The sequence below is a fragment of the Podarcis pityusensis genome, assembly GCF_964106645.2.
Source record: "Podarcis pityusensis genome assembly, chromosome: 1".
Taxonomy (NCBI): Eukaryota; Metazoa; Chordata; class Lepidosauria; order Squamata; family Lacertidae; genus Podarcis; species Podarcis pityusensis.
Genome location: NC_138028.1, coordinates 58,812,260 through 58,827,896, shown reverse-complemented (window position 1 = coordinate 58,827,896; position 15,637 = coordinate 58,812,260). Strand labels below are relative to the sequence as shown.

The 15,637-nt window shown below is 42.3% G+C and overlaps 1 protein-coding gene across 5 annotated transcripts in view; it reads left to right on the top strand.

The window, feature by feature from the left end:
- Positions 1 to 15,637, top strand: part of ANO1 (anoctamin 1) — a 139,863-nt gene that overhangs the window by 92,714 nt on the left and 31,512 nt on the right. For all 5 annotated transcript variants that reach the window (XM_080982961.1, XM_080982960.1, XM_080982962.1 and 2 more), the window contains 3 exons: positions 2,161 to 2,225; positions 4,342 to 4,476; positions 8,439 to 8,599. In XM_080982961.1, coding sequence (XP_080839087.1) covers positions 2,161 to 2,225; positions 4,342 to 4,476; positions 8,439 to 8,599 — 361 coding nt within the window. The remainder of the gene's footprint in view (positions 1 to 2,160; positions 2,226 to 4,341; positions 4,477 to 8,438; positions 8,600 to 15,637) is intronic.

Here is a 15,637-nt window from a genome sequence, read left to right as displayed (position 1 = left end):
TTTTAGCTATTTAATTTACCATTGTTGTGTTTTTACTGCCAAGCTTGTGTTGTCTTTGGTTTAATGTTATGTGTGAATGCAGCCAAAGAGGCTTGCCACGCAGCTGTTTAAGAGCACATAACATGAGAGGAATATGGTAGTGCCTTCCAAACAGCATGAGTGAACATGCAAAGCATTTTAGGAATCAAAACTTTGGCTAAATTTGGGTTATGGTTTATTTTTTTAAAAAAAATGCTGATGGATGAGCAGCAATTTACATAACTGAGCTTCAGATTAGATGATTCCGCTCAGAGGAAATCTCAGTCTTGCGAAGATCCCTGGTATCTTTGTTATTACTTGGCTCCAATAAGGGTTCAAAGCCTCTTTTAAGCTGAAGGCCAGAACATACTGGCCTCCCCCAGTAATTGAAGAGCATCTCAAAAGGTGGAAAATGTTGGCTTCCCAACATTTTTAATCCATTTTGTGATTCCATAATAAATAATTGAGAGTTTAATTACATGTAGCGTCAAGCGCTAGACACATTTGCATCTGTTTATTAACGCTCTTTGCTGTTGTCGGCCCTTATGAGATTTTGCACATACTGTACCCCACAGTGGTGTAAATCCAGACGAACTCTGTGACCTTAAATATCCGTGTTGGTATTCACCCTCGGTGCACTTTGATTTAAGAACAGAGATTAAAATGTACTGTTGCTCCACGTTGTAAAAGGTATAGTCAGGAAGTTGCTCTGATGTGTCCAAGTCAGCATTGCTACTTCCAATAAGCCTGCATAAGGTTTCCTATACCAAATGCAACTCCTTTATCTGCCACCCAGCAATTGGGAAGAATAGCAGTGCTCCGCTAAGTGTCCGCTTGCATAGACAGATGTGGTGGAACATCTCTTCCATTCGGGCCATTTTCCCACACTACTGAGCAAGGAGGCCTCATTGCCTCCTCATTCAGCTGCAATTTTTCACTCTGCAGATTGCAATATAAAACCTTCAATTATGAACTATGAATCAAGTGGTCAGTCCAAAAGTCCTAAATGAAAAAAGTGTTACAAACACACAAAAGTAACTGAAACACTTTCCTTGACATTTGGAGAATTTGGTTATTTCAGAAGTTTAATTTAAGAATTGAGATTAACTGCATGCCAAGCATAACAAATTCATGATGGTTCTCTGATTTTCATAAATGCTGCAGTGGTGAGATCTCCAGAGTCTCACCTCTCCCGCAACATTGATAGGGTTGTGTTTGCACATTCTACTGTCATAGCTTTGGCCCAACTGACCTCCAGACTTATCCCTGTGTCCTGAGGAGTTTGGATGTAAATTGAGGGGGGTAGTGTTTGGTAGTGAAATGCATACCTCTGTGGAATATTAAAACTCACTGGCTGTAATCCAACAAACTTGCACAAATCAAAATCAATAGCCATCATTTAAAGGGGTGTTGAACAAAATTGAGGGTGGGGCAGAATTGCAGCAATCAACAATAACGCACCAAGCACAAATATTGTTATTTTTCTCCCTGTCATTACACAGTGACAAGAATAATCAATCTTTTTAAAAAAGAAAGAAAGAAAGAAAGAAAGAAAGAAAGAAAGAAAGAAAGAAAGAAAGAAAGAAAATGGCCAGCTCAGTTTTCTCTAATTTTATGGGTTTATACTAATAGTGGTCTTTATTTGATTTGGCTAACATCGTGGTAAAAAAAAGAAGGAAAGAATAATAAAGAAAGATCGTTTTGTCCTACTCTTAGGTTCAGTGTGCATCTTTCATATAGTGCATAATATTAGTTCAGAGGCTATAAGCCAGGTTCTTTCGTCTTAACCCACACTAATAACTCAAAGAACAAACATCCTCCAGATCTATTAAGAGCCTTTCTAGTATGTGCATTGCTACAAATCATACATCAAGGCCGCTCTTGCCTCCCGCCCTCCGCCCCCCAGCACCTTTATATCTGTCTGTTAGTTCTCTTGTAGATTAATACAAGAAGCTGTCAGTGAGCCAAACCATCAAACTCATGTTCAATACTTAATGCAAATTATATGTATTGGTGGATTAAAGAACATAAACCCACAAGATGGTGACACCAGAGGACAATGTGAACTCTGTAGTGGAAGCAAGGAAGGAACTGCTTGCTTGCAGTTTTAGTTTTAGTTTTAATTTTAAATTTCTTTTACAGCTCCTGTGTGAGGAATGGGCAAGTTATGGAGTCTTTTATAAGTACCAACCAATTGACCTAGTGAGGTAAGGAGAATGTGGTCCCTCATTAAACCTAAAATATTGCCTTGCCCCTTTCCTCCAAATGTTTGTTTACAGCTTGAGGCTCAAGAGAAAAGTCAAACTGCCCAGGTCATATGTTCATCCTCTCTCTGTATTCAGTTTGACAACCAAGAGTGGTTCTAAATGCAGGTGGCACTGTGGTCTAAACCACTGAGCTTCTTGGGCGTGCCAATTTGAAGGTTGGTGGTTCAAATCCCCATGACGGAGTAAGCTCCTGTTGCTCTGTCCCAGCTCCTGCCAACCTACCAGTTCGAAAGCACACCTGTGCAAGTAGGTGCCGCTGCGGTGGGAAGGTAAATGGCGTTTCCATTCACTCTGTTTTCTGTCACTGTGTTCCATTGAGCCAGAAGCAGTTTAGTCATGCTGGCCACATGACCCGGAAGGCTGTCTGTGGACAAACACTGGCTCCCTCAGCCTGAAAGCGAGATGAGCACCACAACCCCATAGTCACCTTTGACTGGACTTAACCGTCCAGGGGTCCTTTACCTTTTTACCTGGAGATGCCTGGGACTGAAGTTTCTGCATGCAATAATGTTCTCTATTACTGTACTGTGATCCTTCCACAAACTTAAGATCATGCTTATTTTGTTTTAATTCAATTTATAGCCTACCTTTTCTCCAGGAACATGCATGGTTATTCCCCCACACTCAGATGTTATCCTCACAACAACTCTGTGGCATAGATTAGACCAAGAGATAGAGACTGGTCCATAGTTACCCAGTGAGCTTCATAATTGTGTGGGGATTTGAACTCCGGCCCTCCAGGTCTAAATCCAACAATCAAACCACTACACCATGCTGCGTCCAACAATAGGAGTGGAGAAAATGGGATCATGGCTGGGGAGGAGTGGCCTAAACTTCCACAAATTGATGCCAAACTGATACTCCCCCCCTTCCCACATTCCTAGTATTTCATTTTATTTTTTAAAAAATGACAAAACTGCTAATCACATTTTTAACACAATGTATAGCAAGGCCCCAAAGGTAACAAAGCAGGTAGCAGGTACTATTTTGCAACTCCACCCTTTTCAGCAATTCCCAGGGAGATGCAGCTTGGGAAAAACCTGAATGCTCTGCTACCACCACCAAATTCTAGTGACACCACCTTACTACAAAAGGCTGAATGGAACAGTATCCATTAGCAATATACTTTGACTTAATGAAAGCTTCACTGGAAAGAATCAGCAAGGGAATATATTTTTCTCTCTAACCTCCTACTTCATTTTTTTTTCAGCTTTTGGCCAGACACTTCAATATATTGTGCAGCTCCATTTATCACACTCATCTGCACAAAATAAAGGAAGACTTTGTTAAATTAAGAGTCTACACTTAGAATCTGGGTTTCATTTATTGCTTTTGGAACAGAAGAGTCTGTGCACTAAAAGGAAAGCTCATTTCAGACATATGTGAGGGAAGGAAATTGAAGGCTATTGTTTCTACTTAATGGCAAACCACAGTTTGCTATGGTGTCTGGATTTTGCAAACTATGCTTTACTTAAAGCAGGCATGGCCAAACTTGGCCCTCCAGATGTTTGGGGACTACAATTCCCATCACCACTGACTACTGGTCCTGTTAGCTAGGGATGATGGGAGTTGTAGTCCCAAAACATCTGGAAGGCCAAGTTTGGCCATGCCTGGCTTAAAGGAAACAGTGTACTGTGGTTTGCCACTAAGTGGAAGCTGAGCCTCCCAATCCCCTTGCCTTGCACTTGGGGCAGGGGGGAAAGAAGACATGCCTTATTGTCCTCATAACAATAAACCATGGTTTATCATTGTGTCTGAACTGAGCCAGTGTGAGGAGATCCTCGCCAAGCCTGTGGTGACCAAGATAGCTATAGAAACAGATCAGCAAAGCTGCCTGATAAGCAGGAATGGATGACTTACTTGGTGCCTCCAGTCCTGGATCTGTTCCAAGCAGCATGCAGACAAGAATCCTCCAAGGGGAAATGCATTCCAACTAATCAACAGGGCTTATTTTCTCCTTCAAAGTCAACCCTGCTGTGTGATTCATAAGCTTAAGCATGGTACAATTTAAGAAATAGTAAACATTGCACAATGTTTCCCCTTCAATGTATTTCAGAAAGTACTTTGGTGAAAAGATTGGACTGTATTTTGCCTGGCTTGGCGTTTATACACAAATGCTTATTCCAGCTTCCATTGTGGGGATTATCGTGTTCCTGTATGGCTGTGCAACAGTGGATGAGAACATACCAAGGTAACATACACATTTGTGGGTTTCCATCTTCCACGTGTTCAAAACGTCCTCATTTCCTCTTATGACACAGGCCATGTCCAGTCTGCTCAGTCATGCTCAGGCATGAAATAAGTTTATCATCTGATTACAGCTGTAAGAACTGTGCAGGTATATTAACTTCTCGCACATAGCTAACACTGCTGAACTCAAGATAAATGTATAAATAACATTAGATGGAAGTATAAGCGTTAGCTTATTTCATGCCTGTTGATGAGTCTTGTACATATAAGGGGCAAGTACTGCCCCAAATCCAGAGATGCTTATATACAAAAAACTATTGAGTGCTAATAGGTACTCAGCTTCCATGCACAGAAACTGCTTGACCATTTCATAGATGGGAGATGAATTAATTTTGAGTATCGAAATATCTACACCCTGCTGAAATTAGAAGCACTAGTTAGCTTATACCAAGAACAAACTTAGTTGGGCTCTAAGGCACTACTGGACAACTTTTTTTTAATTTATTTAGCTTGTTATATACAGTGATATTCTCTAAGAATGAGGCTTCAATGCTCTGTACGCATTTACCTGGGAGTAAGTTCCATTGAAGTCAATGGGACTTCTGAATATACATACAGAACTGTTCTGCATGAGGTCCAAAGCTGATAAGATGGGAGTTTTACTAACTTCACTTAATGATCCATTATATGTAACTTGCTGTCATCAGTCTTGAAAGCTTGCATACTCTGACACCAACAGGTCTTATTCAAGAAAAAGATATCAGCTTACTTGCCTTATATCTCTCAAGAGTCACATTTTCTGTGGCTGCTTTTTAAAGCTTTCAGATCTTTAATTGAAAATAGATCAATATAGGGTACAGGAAATAGAAGGATGCTAATAATGTATATTAGTTAAGTGCTGCAACTTGCGACGCAGTTCTAATTTATGGGAAATGTCTGTTTTTCCTCAACATTTTTGTTTCCTTGTGGTATCTGGCTGATGGAATCACTGCAAAGATTAGACGTAAGGGGTTCAGAACTTAGTGTGGCATGTGGGAGGAAAGAGCTTCCTTAGTATAGACCAGGCATAGCCAATGTGATGCTCTCCAGATGTTATTGGCCTACAAACCCCATCAGTAAGAATGGCCAATGGTCAGGAATAATAGGAGTTGGAGTCCAGAAACATCTGCACTGGCATCCCTGGAACGAGTCTTCTGAAATGTCATTCTCTGAAGTAATCCAGTCCAGAATTCTAAAAGGTGTCCAAATGCATAGCAAACAAACAAATTACCAAAATACATAGTAGATCACCACTTAACCCTTTCCCCCATGACTTCTCATATTCCTTGAAGCATGAGTTTGATACTAATGGTCATTTTTATTATTAAGCATCATAGTTCAAGAAAAATGGTTACACATTGGGAGGAGTTCTGGAGAGGCTATGAGCTTATCCATACTTGCTCTTGTCCTGCTTCTCTTCCTCAGAGAAAACTGCTCTCTAGTGCTCACTCAGAACAAACAGCAACCCAATTTTCCGTAGATTGCTGTTTGTTCTGATTTAAAGCTAAAGAGCGGGTTTTTCCTGGGAATAATAATAATAATAATAATAATAATAATAATAAATTTTATTTATATCCCGCCCTCCCCAGCCGAAGCCGGGCTCAGGGCGGCTAACAACAATAAAACAGTACAAAAGTACAGCATAAACAACATTCTAAAATCATTCATTATAAAATTAATTCAAGCCACTGGCAACCATTGGGCCAGAGCTCCGTGAAGATTGCCGAGGGAGGGAGTCAGGCTGTGCCCTGGCCAAAGGCCTGGTGGAACAGCTCTGTCTTGCAGGCCCTGCGGAAAGATGTCAAGTCCCGCAGGGCCCTGGTCTCTTGTGACAGAGTGTTCCACCAGATCGGAGCCACAGCCAAAAAAGCCCTGGCTCTAGTTGAGGCCAGCCTAACTTCTCTGTGGCCTGGGACCTTCAAGATGTTTTTATTTGAAGACCGTAAGTTTCTCTGTGGGGCATACCAGGAGAGGCGGTCCCGTAGGTACGAGGGTTCTAGGCCATATAGAGCTTTAAAGGTTAAAACCAGCACCTTAAACCTGATCCTGTACTCCACCGGGAGCCAGTGCAGCTGGTATAGCACCGGGTGAATGTGATCTCGCAGCGAAGACCTCGTAAGGAGTCTCACTGCAGCATTCTGCACCCACTGGAGTTTCTGGGTCAGTCTCAAGGGCAGCCCCACATAGAGCGAGTTACAATAATCCAGTCTGGAGGTGACTGTCACGTGGATCACAGTGGCTAGGTCAGGGCGGGAGAGGTAAGGAGCCAACTGCTTAGCTTGGCGGAGATGGAAAAATGCCACCTTTGTTATAGCTGCAATCTGCGCCTCCATGGAAAGGGAGGTGTCGAAGATTACACCCAAACTCTTAACGGACGGTGCTGGCACTAATTGCGCCCCCGCAAGAGATGGAAAGGAGAAAACTGCCCAGCCCCATGCCTAGAAAATGCTGGTCAAGTTGAAAACTGCTTGGATGTATGCTAAAAAGTTGAAGGGAGTGGGTGTCAAAAAAAAACCTCAACCAGCCTGGAAATGCTTTTCTCCTTCTGCAGATTGAAGAGGACTAATGGGATGGGGAATGCGTTTTGCAAAGCATTCTGTTACGTACACATGTTTAAGGGATGGCACTGAAAGCAGGTCTTCAGAGAGCTGTGCTGCAAATTAAGCTCTGAGTCCATGTATACTTCGTACATTTGTACATAGTGAGGGTTCCTCTGAAGTCTGTTTCCAGAGAAGGCTCACCCTTGCCCTGTCTTCCTCACTCCTATAGAAATGCCTGCCTAAACAAGTTCTTTGTGCCATGAAGGTACCAGGAGATAGGAGTCAACCTGGGGCAAATTCCATTGAAATGCCTAAACTGCCTTGACTTGTTTACTTGCTATAATTCCTAGACCAAGGGAAATTTAGTGATAGGCAATGGTCTGGTACAGAAATAATTTATGGAACATGTACGTAAATGGAATGAGAACAGGTTACAGAGCTGGTGTTTCCTCCCTAGCCGCAATGTGAATTTCTTCCTTCCATCTTATGGCTTTCTATCTGCATTGTGCTAGCCAAAGTTAACATTAACCTCAATTATCTTTAACTGATGTCTGGAGACCATATTCATACCCTGCTTTCAAGCTCTGGTTAAAAGCAAACACTGGCCAGTATTAACCAGGGTTAATGTCAGTGCAGCAGTAGTTAATGCTGAAAAGGGAAGGAAAAGGAGAATGCAGGGGGCGGAGGAAAAGTTGAGGGAGAGCACAATTCTGTGGCCTGTCCCAGTTTCCTTAACTGTTGCTACATGTTGGATTATATTGGCCACTTTACATTGACACTGGGCCAGTATAGCTCAGTAACTACAACAACACTAGTTGCGTTTCAGGAGAATGGAGTAGAATGTCTTAGGGCACTGGTGTTCTGCAGGCTCCTAGGTGTCCGGGAAAGACATTTCATGCCCTAAGCATACAATATTGTACCAGCACAAAAATACTTAGACCAGTATGACATCACAAAATGCAGCAATAGCAGAGCCACACCAGCATAATAGACAAACATTTAAGGGCAGAGTCTCTATAAAGGAATCAGTGCTATTTCCCTTCTTCCTTTTTTTGTACTGTAACTTCATGCAGCTAATACTGTCATATAGGCTGCATATACACTATATATTTAAAGTGTACAAAGCTATAGCTTCCAGAACTCTTAGCAAACTTCAGTTCTCAGGATTTGGGGTGCATGTTTTCAATGTATGGTGTATAAACAGCCATAGGTAAGTCTGAAATGAGGAGGTGGATTCATGAAAAGAGCTTTTGGCAGGTCAGTCAGGTGAATATACAATCTGTATAAATTACAGATTGGGACCAGGGGAGAAGCAGGACAAGAAAACACCAAGTTTGAAGAATGGTTTGTATTTACCTGACATGCACTGTTTGTTTTCTCACAGCATGGAGATGTGTGACCAGAGGAACAATATTACTATGTGTCCCTTATGCGATAGAACCTGTAGCTATTGGAAGCTGAGCTCCGCTTGTGCCACATCTCGGGCAAGCCATCTCTTTGACAACCCAGCAACTGTCTTCTTCTCAGTCTTCATGGCTCTGTGGGGTAAGAATGTCTGCATGACTTTGGTTGGCCCGGGCATTGGCTGCGGTTTTTAATCTGCTTACTTGCGGAAGGAAACAAGCAGGAGGATAAATCAGTGTTTATACAATTCAACAGTTAATTATCTGTAGATCCCCCCTTTTTTTCCTTCTCCCATAAAACTGCCACCCTTATATTTATGTTTTGAACTGAAGGTTAAAATAGAAAGCTGCTTGGATGAATATAAAATGAAGCATTTGTCATAAAACTGCTGCATGGCATGTATAGATAGCATTAAGGGGATTGCAGAGCATGCCAACAAAATCTATTTGCAGACTTGGCTTCCAAATTAGACCATTGGAGCAAAGATTTATTGTTGGGGGGGCGGTTCTTATAGAAATGGCCTTTAACAAAGTACGGTTGAATAATGACCAAGCTGCTAAGTGCATTAGTGTTATCAATAGGATGCTGTTTGTACCTCTCAAGGTGTCCTTTTATTTTTGAGGGGCATCCCACTTTTGCAAAGAGCCTTCCATGATCCAGGTATTGAGTTGCTGTAGCAATTGAAAGCTATGCACCAAGCGGATTGTGTAAAATGGCAAAAAACAACAACCCTGAGATCTAGCTATTAAAATTCAAAAAGAGTAAGGATTTGCCTTCATAACATGACATGATCCTGAATATGCAATGGGGGATCTTGCACATGCATTCTCACACATGCAGCACATACCTGGGATAATGTGATATGAATGTTTGCACATAATGAAATCTATTACACCTATTCCAATTTGGAGGTGGTGTTGAATGCAGTCCATAAGCAAGATGCTCCCATAGAACTGTATCACCATTATTGCCTGGGTGGGTTTCAGTTGTTGCAACCTGAGGGTATAGACTAAGTACTTAAAGACATGTGGGCCACTAGCACTTGTTTGCATGATTCTTTCCTGTCTTGGCTGACAGTATCTAGCCATTTGGCTAATGCTGTCTCCACCCCTTCCTTGTGTGTTTTTGCCTGGCTAAATTGTATTCTTGGACGATGGCTTCTGCTTGCCTGCATGCACCATGGACAGATGTTTGTCTGAAAACCTCTGGCTTTTGTATGGCCGAAATATAGACTTGTGTACAAAAGTAAGAGTCACATCCATTGGCTGTGGTCATAACCCAGATTCCCGCCCACCCCACCCCCAGCACACACACCTGGTTAGGACCCCAGATCACCTGGTCTGGGCTGATGAGCTGTAGCTGTAGAAAAAGTGGGATGGTGGCAAGACATGATAATGCAACTGATTTCCACTGCTGAAAAAGGGGAGTGGATTATGGAAATGGAAACAGTGGCCCGGGAGGACTCAAGGAAAGCCAGTGTGGAGTCAATAATGTAGGAATATTGAAGAACACGTATGTAGCAGCAGCAGGAGGAGCAGATGGTCCAGTAGAAATCCATTATAAATGCACGTTAAAAGTGTCAAACACTTGTTGCTGCGTACGCTTGCAAGAAGGCACTTGTCTAAGATGTCTGCACCCTGTTGCCCCACTTTCAAATATTAGATATATGGAGAGTAAAGTACAGCAGCTTAGACAACAGAATTTGCAGCAATTATTCTTACCCTGCCTGAAATTGTAGTATGGTGCTTGTGTTTGTTTTTAAATTAAGATAATTGCCTGCCACGTAGAAAACTTTTTCATTATTGATGACATGTATTATGCCATTTGATATGAGAAATACAGTTCAAGTTTCCATTTGTTCAGCTGTACAGGGAATCAATTTTTTTCCTATTAAAATGCTTTTCAGTCAAGTTACCTCTGTGAGAGTTCAGGACCTGGCTTCTTCCACCACCACCACCACCACCCCTTTTGACTAAATCATCATTTTTTTTATACTGCTAACACACACAACTGTATATTTTACTTAATAGGAGTGGGGTGGTAAGGGGTGTCTGTGTGATAATGGCAAGCTGAAATATGGACTGATTGAGTTTAGATTTAATTTTATACTGCAGTCAGCAAGAGGGAAGCCAAAAAGGAAGGAAGATGAATCTGAGCAAAACAACCTATGCCACAGAGATCGATGATTTGTTATCATGTAGAGTGGCTTGTCACATTACATGTATTGAGAAATGTGATATATAAGCCAAAGCAGAATGTCGTGTCTTTAAATAGTCTTATCCCTTCATCCAGGCAATCAAATATCCATTCTCTCCCTTTCACCTTTCCCTCCCTTTCCAATACATTTGCAAGTCCCTCAGTCTAGTCTCCAGATACTCAGAATATATGATACACTGAAAACAGCACTCCTCTAATCAGAAGTGGCCATTGCCTAGTCTATTAGTCAAAACAATCCTATAGACCAGAGTGGGAAAACATTAGCCCCCCCCCCCCCCCCATGTTGTTGTCGGTTTGAAATCCCATCAGCTGCAGCTGTTGAATTCAAGAAGAAACTGGGCTGAGTCTATGGTTATTAAATAAAGATTCTTATTTTAGAGTACTTTCCATGTCCACACTTGCATACAAACTGGTGTTCCACCTTCCAGAATTGTCTCTAAGCCCTGTGGTGGACTAGTCTAGGCTTAGGCCAGAGAGCATTCTGGAATCCTGGGTTGCAGGGATGCTTGTAGGGACAACCCCGGTACATTTTCTGTTTTTAAAGCAGATTTTGATCTCGTGTTATGCTACTTTTCTCCACAACCGTAAGTGCTAAAAATATTTCCTGCTGTTATTTTTGTTTGTTTAGGGAAAGAAGAGACTATGCTATCAAATTTTATGTGGCTTGGCATGAATTATATGGCCAGGCATCACTTTGACCCTTCTCTCCTTCTCCTGTGACAGTGGAGAGCAGTATCTCAAAATCACTATGAAGAAGTGTGCATGCATACGAAAGCTCATACCAATAACAAACTTAGTTGGTCTTAGTTGGAATTTTTTTATTTATATGTTTTTTATTTATATGTTATAGTTTTGGAGCTTCTTCATTTTGTTTTTTATTATTTTATTTTTACAGAGACGGATTGTTCAGCTTTGTGTTTAATTTTTTTGCCATTGGTTACATTGGGAAGTCTGTATGTACATACCCATACACACACTGCATTGCTAAGTTGGCTATTTCTAGCACAGGGCAGTCCAACATGTGGCCTGAGAGTAAGCAAGGCTCAGGGTTTTGGAAAGGAGACGTGAGGGGCTCTGATACGGTCCTATAGTCCACCATTTTTCCTTCCCAAAGCCTAGTTAGCACTTTCCCAGCTTTGGGAAGGAGGTGGGTGCACTCTGGGTCCCTGCCAGAACCTTGCAACTTGCTTAACTGGCTTTGGGAAGGCAGCATGAAGGTTGGGGGTCATCAAATTTTGGCCTCGCTTCCGCCCCCCCCCCCCCCAACGTGTGCACAGCAAAGTAGCAACGTGTGCACAGGTCTCATGTCAAAGTACTGTTGCAGTCAACTTTGTGTGAAAAGTTGCTCTTGCATAAAAGAGGACCCAAATAGTTTTCTGTGTTTTATGTCATTTTAACCATGGTGGTTCAGCTGCAAGCTAAGCATTGTAAGCTAGTGCAAAGGGAAGTCAGATTTTTAGTGAGTATATATGAATAGAATGTCAAGCTCAGTAGCTAACAGACTAAATTGCAGTTTGTAATCTAGTAATGAAAATCCTAGTCCTTGTTATTGCCCCACACTTCCTCTCTGATATTTGCTCTCTAAAGCCTTTCAAAAAATTATGTTGCTATCACTGTGACAAATGCAAGCCTTCCACATCCACCTTGAAGAGACCAACCTCACAAGTATAAAATGGAAGGGAAACGTGTGTGTCATTTTGAGCTACTTGGTACAGGGCAAGATTTTATCTTATTTTTCAAAGGGTATGTATGTCTCTCTAGGTCTCTAGTCTAGTACTATCCATTCTGACTTGCAGCAGCTCTGCACGGTCTAAGGTGGAGGCTCCCATTTTCCCCATGAGTCTGCTTTGAGCTGAAGCTGTGCAGGGAGCGTACTTGGGGACATTCTGCACTCAAGCGCGTTCTCTCCCACTGAGCTATGGTTTCAAGTGGCAGCCTGATGGTTTGTGGCTGTGCTCTGTTCTCTGAGACCAAGGTTGCATGACATTATGACAAAAATGCATGCACAACCAGTGGTTTGGAGAGTAGGGTTTAAAAAAAATGTTTTACTGCATGGTCCACACCACGCAGTAAAGACACATCCTGATCATCTCCTTGGACCTAGCATATCTGCATGTTAGAGAGTGATACAGTTCCTTTATGGCTTTGTAAGCTAACGCTGTAAAAGAGGGATTCCTGGTAGCAAAGGGGGGTGGGGGAGAGAAGTCTTTCATTATCCATAATTCTCACTTTATATGCATGTACCATTCAGCAAGTATACCAAGCATCCCCCAAAAAGCTATCAACAAGCTACAGAAAGCCAAAAGCACCATTTTAAGGATTATACTTTTTATTATATATAATTATGATGTCAGTGTGCAATGAGTTTCTAAGATTTATGCACAGGAGATACAGAACAGATTAACAGAACGGAATAAAACATGATTAAAATATGTTGGCAGATTCCCATTGTTGCTGCGTAATTAAGATACGTGGAGACCTTGCCTAGTTCCTCCCATTTTCCTTTTCTCCAGGGTTTTACTGGGATCTCAGTACAGCTTGTTGATCACATCTGTTAGCAGTCACTTCGGAGCAATTCCCCTGGGGTTAGGCTTTCTCAGCACTCTTACTTCTTTCACAATTACTTATTTACTGTGTTGTGCTGGTCTGTTCCCAGTATTCAAATCCATGTCCCCAGGGCCTTCCCCAACCTCAGTGGCACATAGATTGATGTACACAAGCTGTGTTTGCTGCAGCTTAAGAGTTGTCGCTATGCCCCTCCTTTATAGTAGCATCCCCATTGAAAATGAAATTATAGCCACACTCTAGGTTCCAGCGCAATTACTGCTTTACATTTCCTTCTTTACATATTTTCTTGTAAGTCATTTGTCCAGTTAAGCTGAAGTGCTTGGATTTAAGATGATTTCACCTTAAGGAAATCTGCATAAGTCCCAAATAGTGCTGCTGCTGAAATTTGCAAGTAATGGAATTGAGGATTGATGCAGAGGTTCCAGCAGCCCCAAACATATTATTGCAGCTTCGGGCTGACAATTACTTTATCGGGAAGGTTTCCCCTGTGATCACTCATTGCAAATGCTTAACAAAAATTCAAGGTTTTATTAATATTTTCAAAGAATAGGGGGGAAACCCAGATAATAGATTGCCCCTACAGTCTTATTTTCATGAAGCTAGGGGCTAACCTGCAAGAGGTGGGTGCTCCAATTCATGTATGTATGTCTTATATATTTATATCTTGCCTTTCCTCCAAGGAGTTTGAGGCAAGGAGTCATCCAGCCTTTTGGTGTGTGTTGTCAGCAGTACACTGGTGACACACAGCTCTATTTCTCCTTTACATCTGCAGGTGTGGCAGTGGATGTGCTGGACTGTTGCCTTGCTTCAGTAATGGATGAGAGCCAATAAACTGAAGCTCAATCCAGATAAGACTGAGGCACTGGTACTAGGTGGTTCCCTAGGCCTGATGGGTAGAAGATTGCCTGCTCTTGAGGAGGTTACACTCCCCCTGAGGGAACAGGTACATAGCTTGGGGGTGCTCCTGGATCGCCATTGTCACTTGAGGCCCAAGTGGCCTCAGTGGTGTGGAGTGCCTTCTGCCAGCTTCGGTTGGTGGCCCAGCTATGCCCCTATCTGGACAGGGAAAGCCTAACTTCTATGGCCTACGCTCCAACAACCTCTAGATTGAATTACTGCAATGCGTTATACGCAGGGCTGCCTCTGAAGACAATTCAGAAACTTCAGCTGGTGCAGAATGCAATGGCCAGATTGCTCACCAGAACAAGACGGTTTGAGCGTATAACACCAAACCTGGCATAACTGCACTGGCTGCTGATCAGTTTCCAATTCGAAGTGCTGGTGTTGACCTATAAAGCCTTACACGGCTCAGGGCCTCAATACCTTAAAGACTGCCTCCTCATACAAACTAACCCAGACCATGCACTTGTCATCTGAGGCCCTTCTCTATGTCTCCACTCCCAGAGAGGTTCAGAAGGTGGCAGCAAGGGAATATAATGTAATGTGTTTCTAAAGTTGCACACCTCCCTGAGATCTTTTGATAAATGGTGGTGGTGTGTGTGTGTGTGTGTGTGTAATAAATAATTTATTGCTCCTACTATTTACCCACCCTTCACCCTAAGGTCCCAAGACAGGTTACAACAATTTAAAATATAACATGCCAAACAGTTTAAAACAAATTACTATCACAAAAGTGAGGTAGGTTCCAAAAATACACATCTCAGGTGTCAGAGAGCAGGTTCTTCCATTCCCCAACATTGTTCTCACAAGAAATGATGCTTTAATTGAAATGCTTAGAAGTGTATAAAGGTTTATAAGTTTCTGAGCATTCTCACAAGCACTGTGTCAAATTCTAGAGTTAACCCAGGCGTAGGCAAACTCGGCCCTCCAGATGTTTTGGGACTACAATTCCCATCATCCCTGACCACTGGTCCTGTTAGCTAGGGATGGTGGGAGTTGTAGTCCCAAAACATCTGGAGGGCTGAGTTTGCCTATGCCTGAGTTAACCAGTCAATCAGTCAACCTGCCTATTAGTGAGCTAGATTCCTTGAAGTCTCCCCATCCCTTTGCCTATGAAGGGAGAACTGGCATAGGAGAGAAGAGGGGCTCTGTGACCCATTTCAAGCATGAATCCAGATTTGGGAAACATGGGTCTGGGTTGACAAACAAAATGGACCACAGCTTTGGTTGCAAGTGGGGGCATTTCAATTTTGAGCCATCCTCACCCTTTGTACAGCTTGAATATTAAACCCCTCTTGAAAATTGTGGGTTAATAGCCCAGAATACTTGCTTGAGCCTCCATGGATGCTAATTGCTCAAGAATAATTGGGAACACCTGTGTTTAAATGAGATCCCCATCAGAGTTTGAGACAGGTGAAACACACATACACAGCCATGGGGAGAGGAAGGCAGATTCTGTGGAATTGGCAAAAGGAAAAAGAGTGGTAAGTTGGC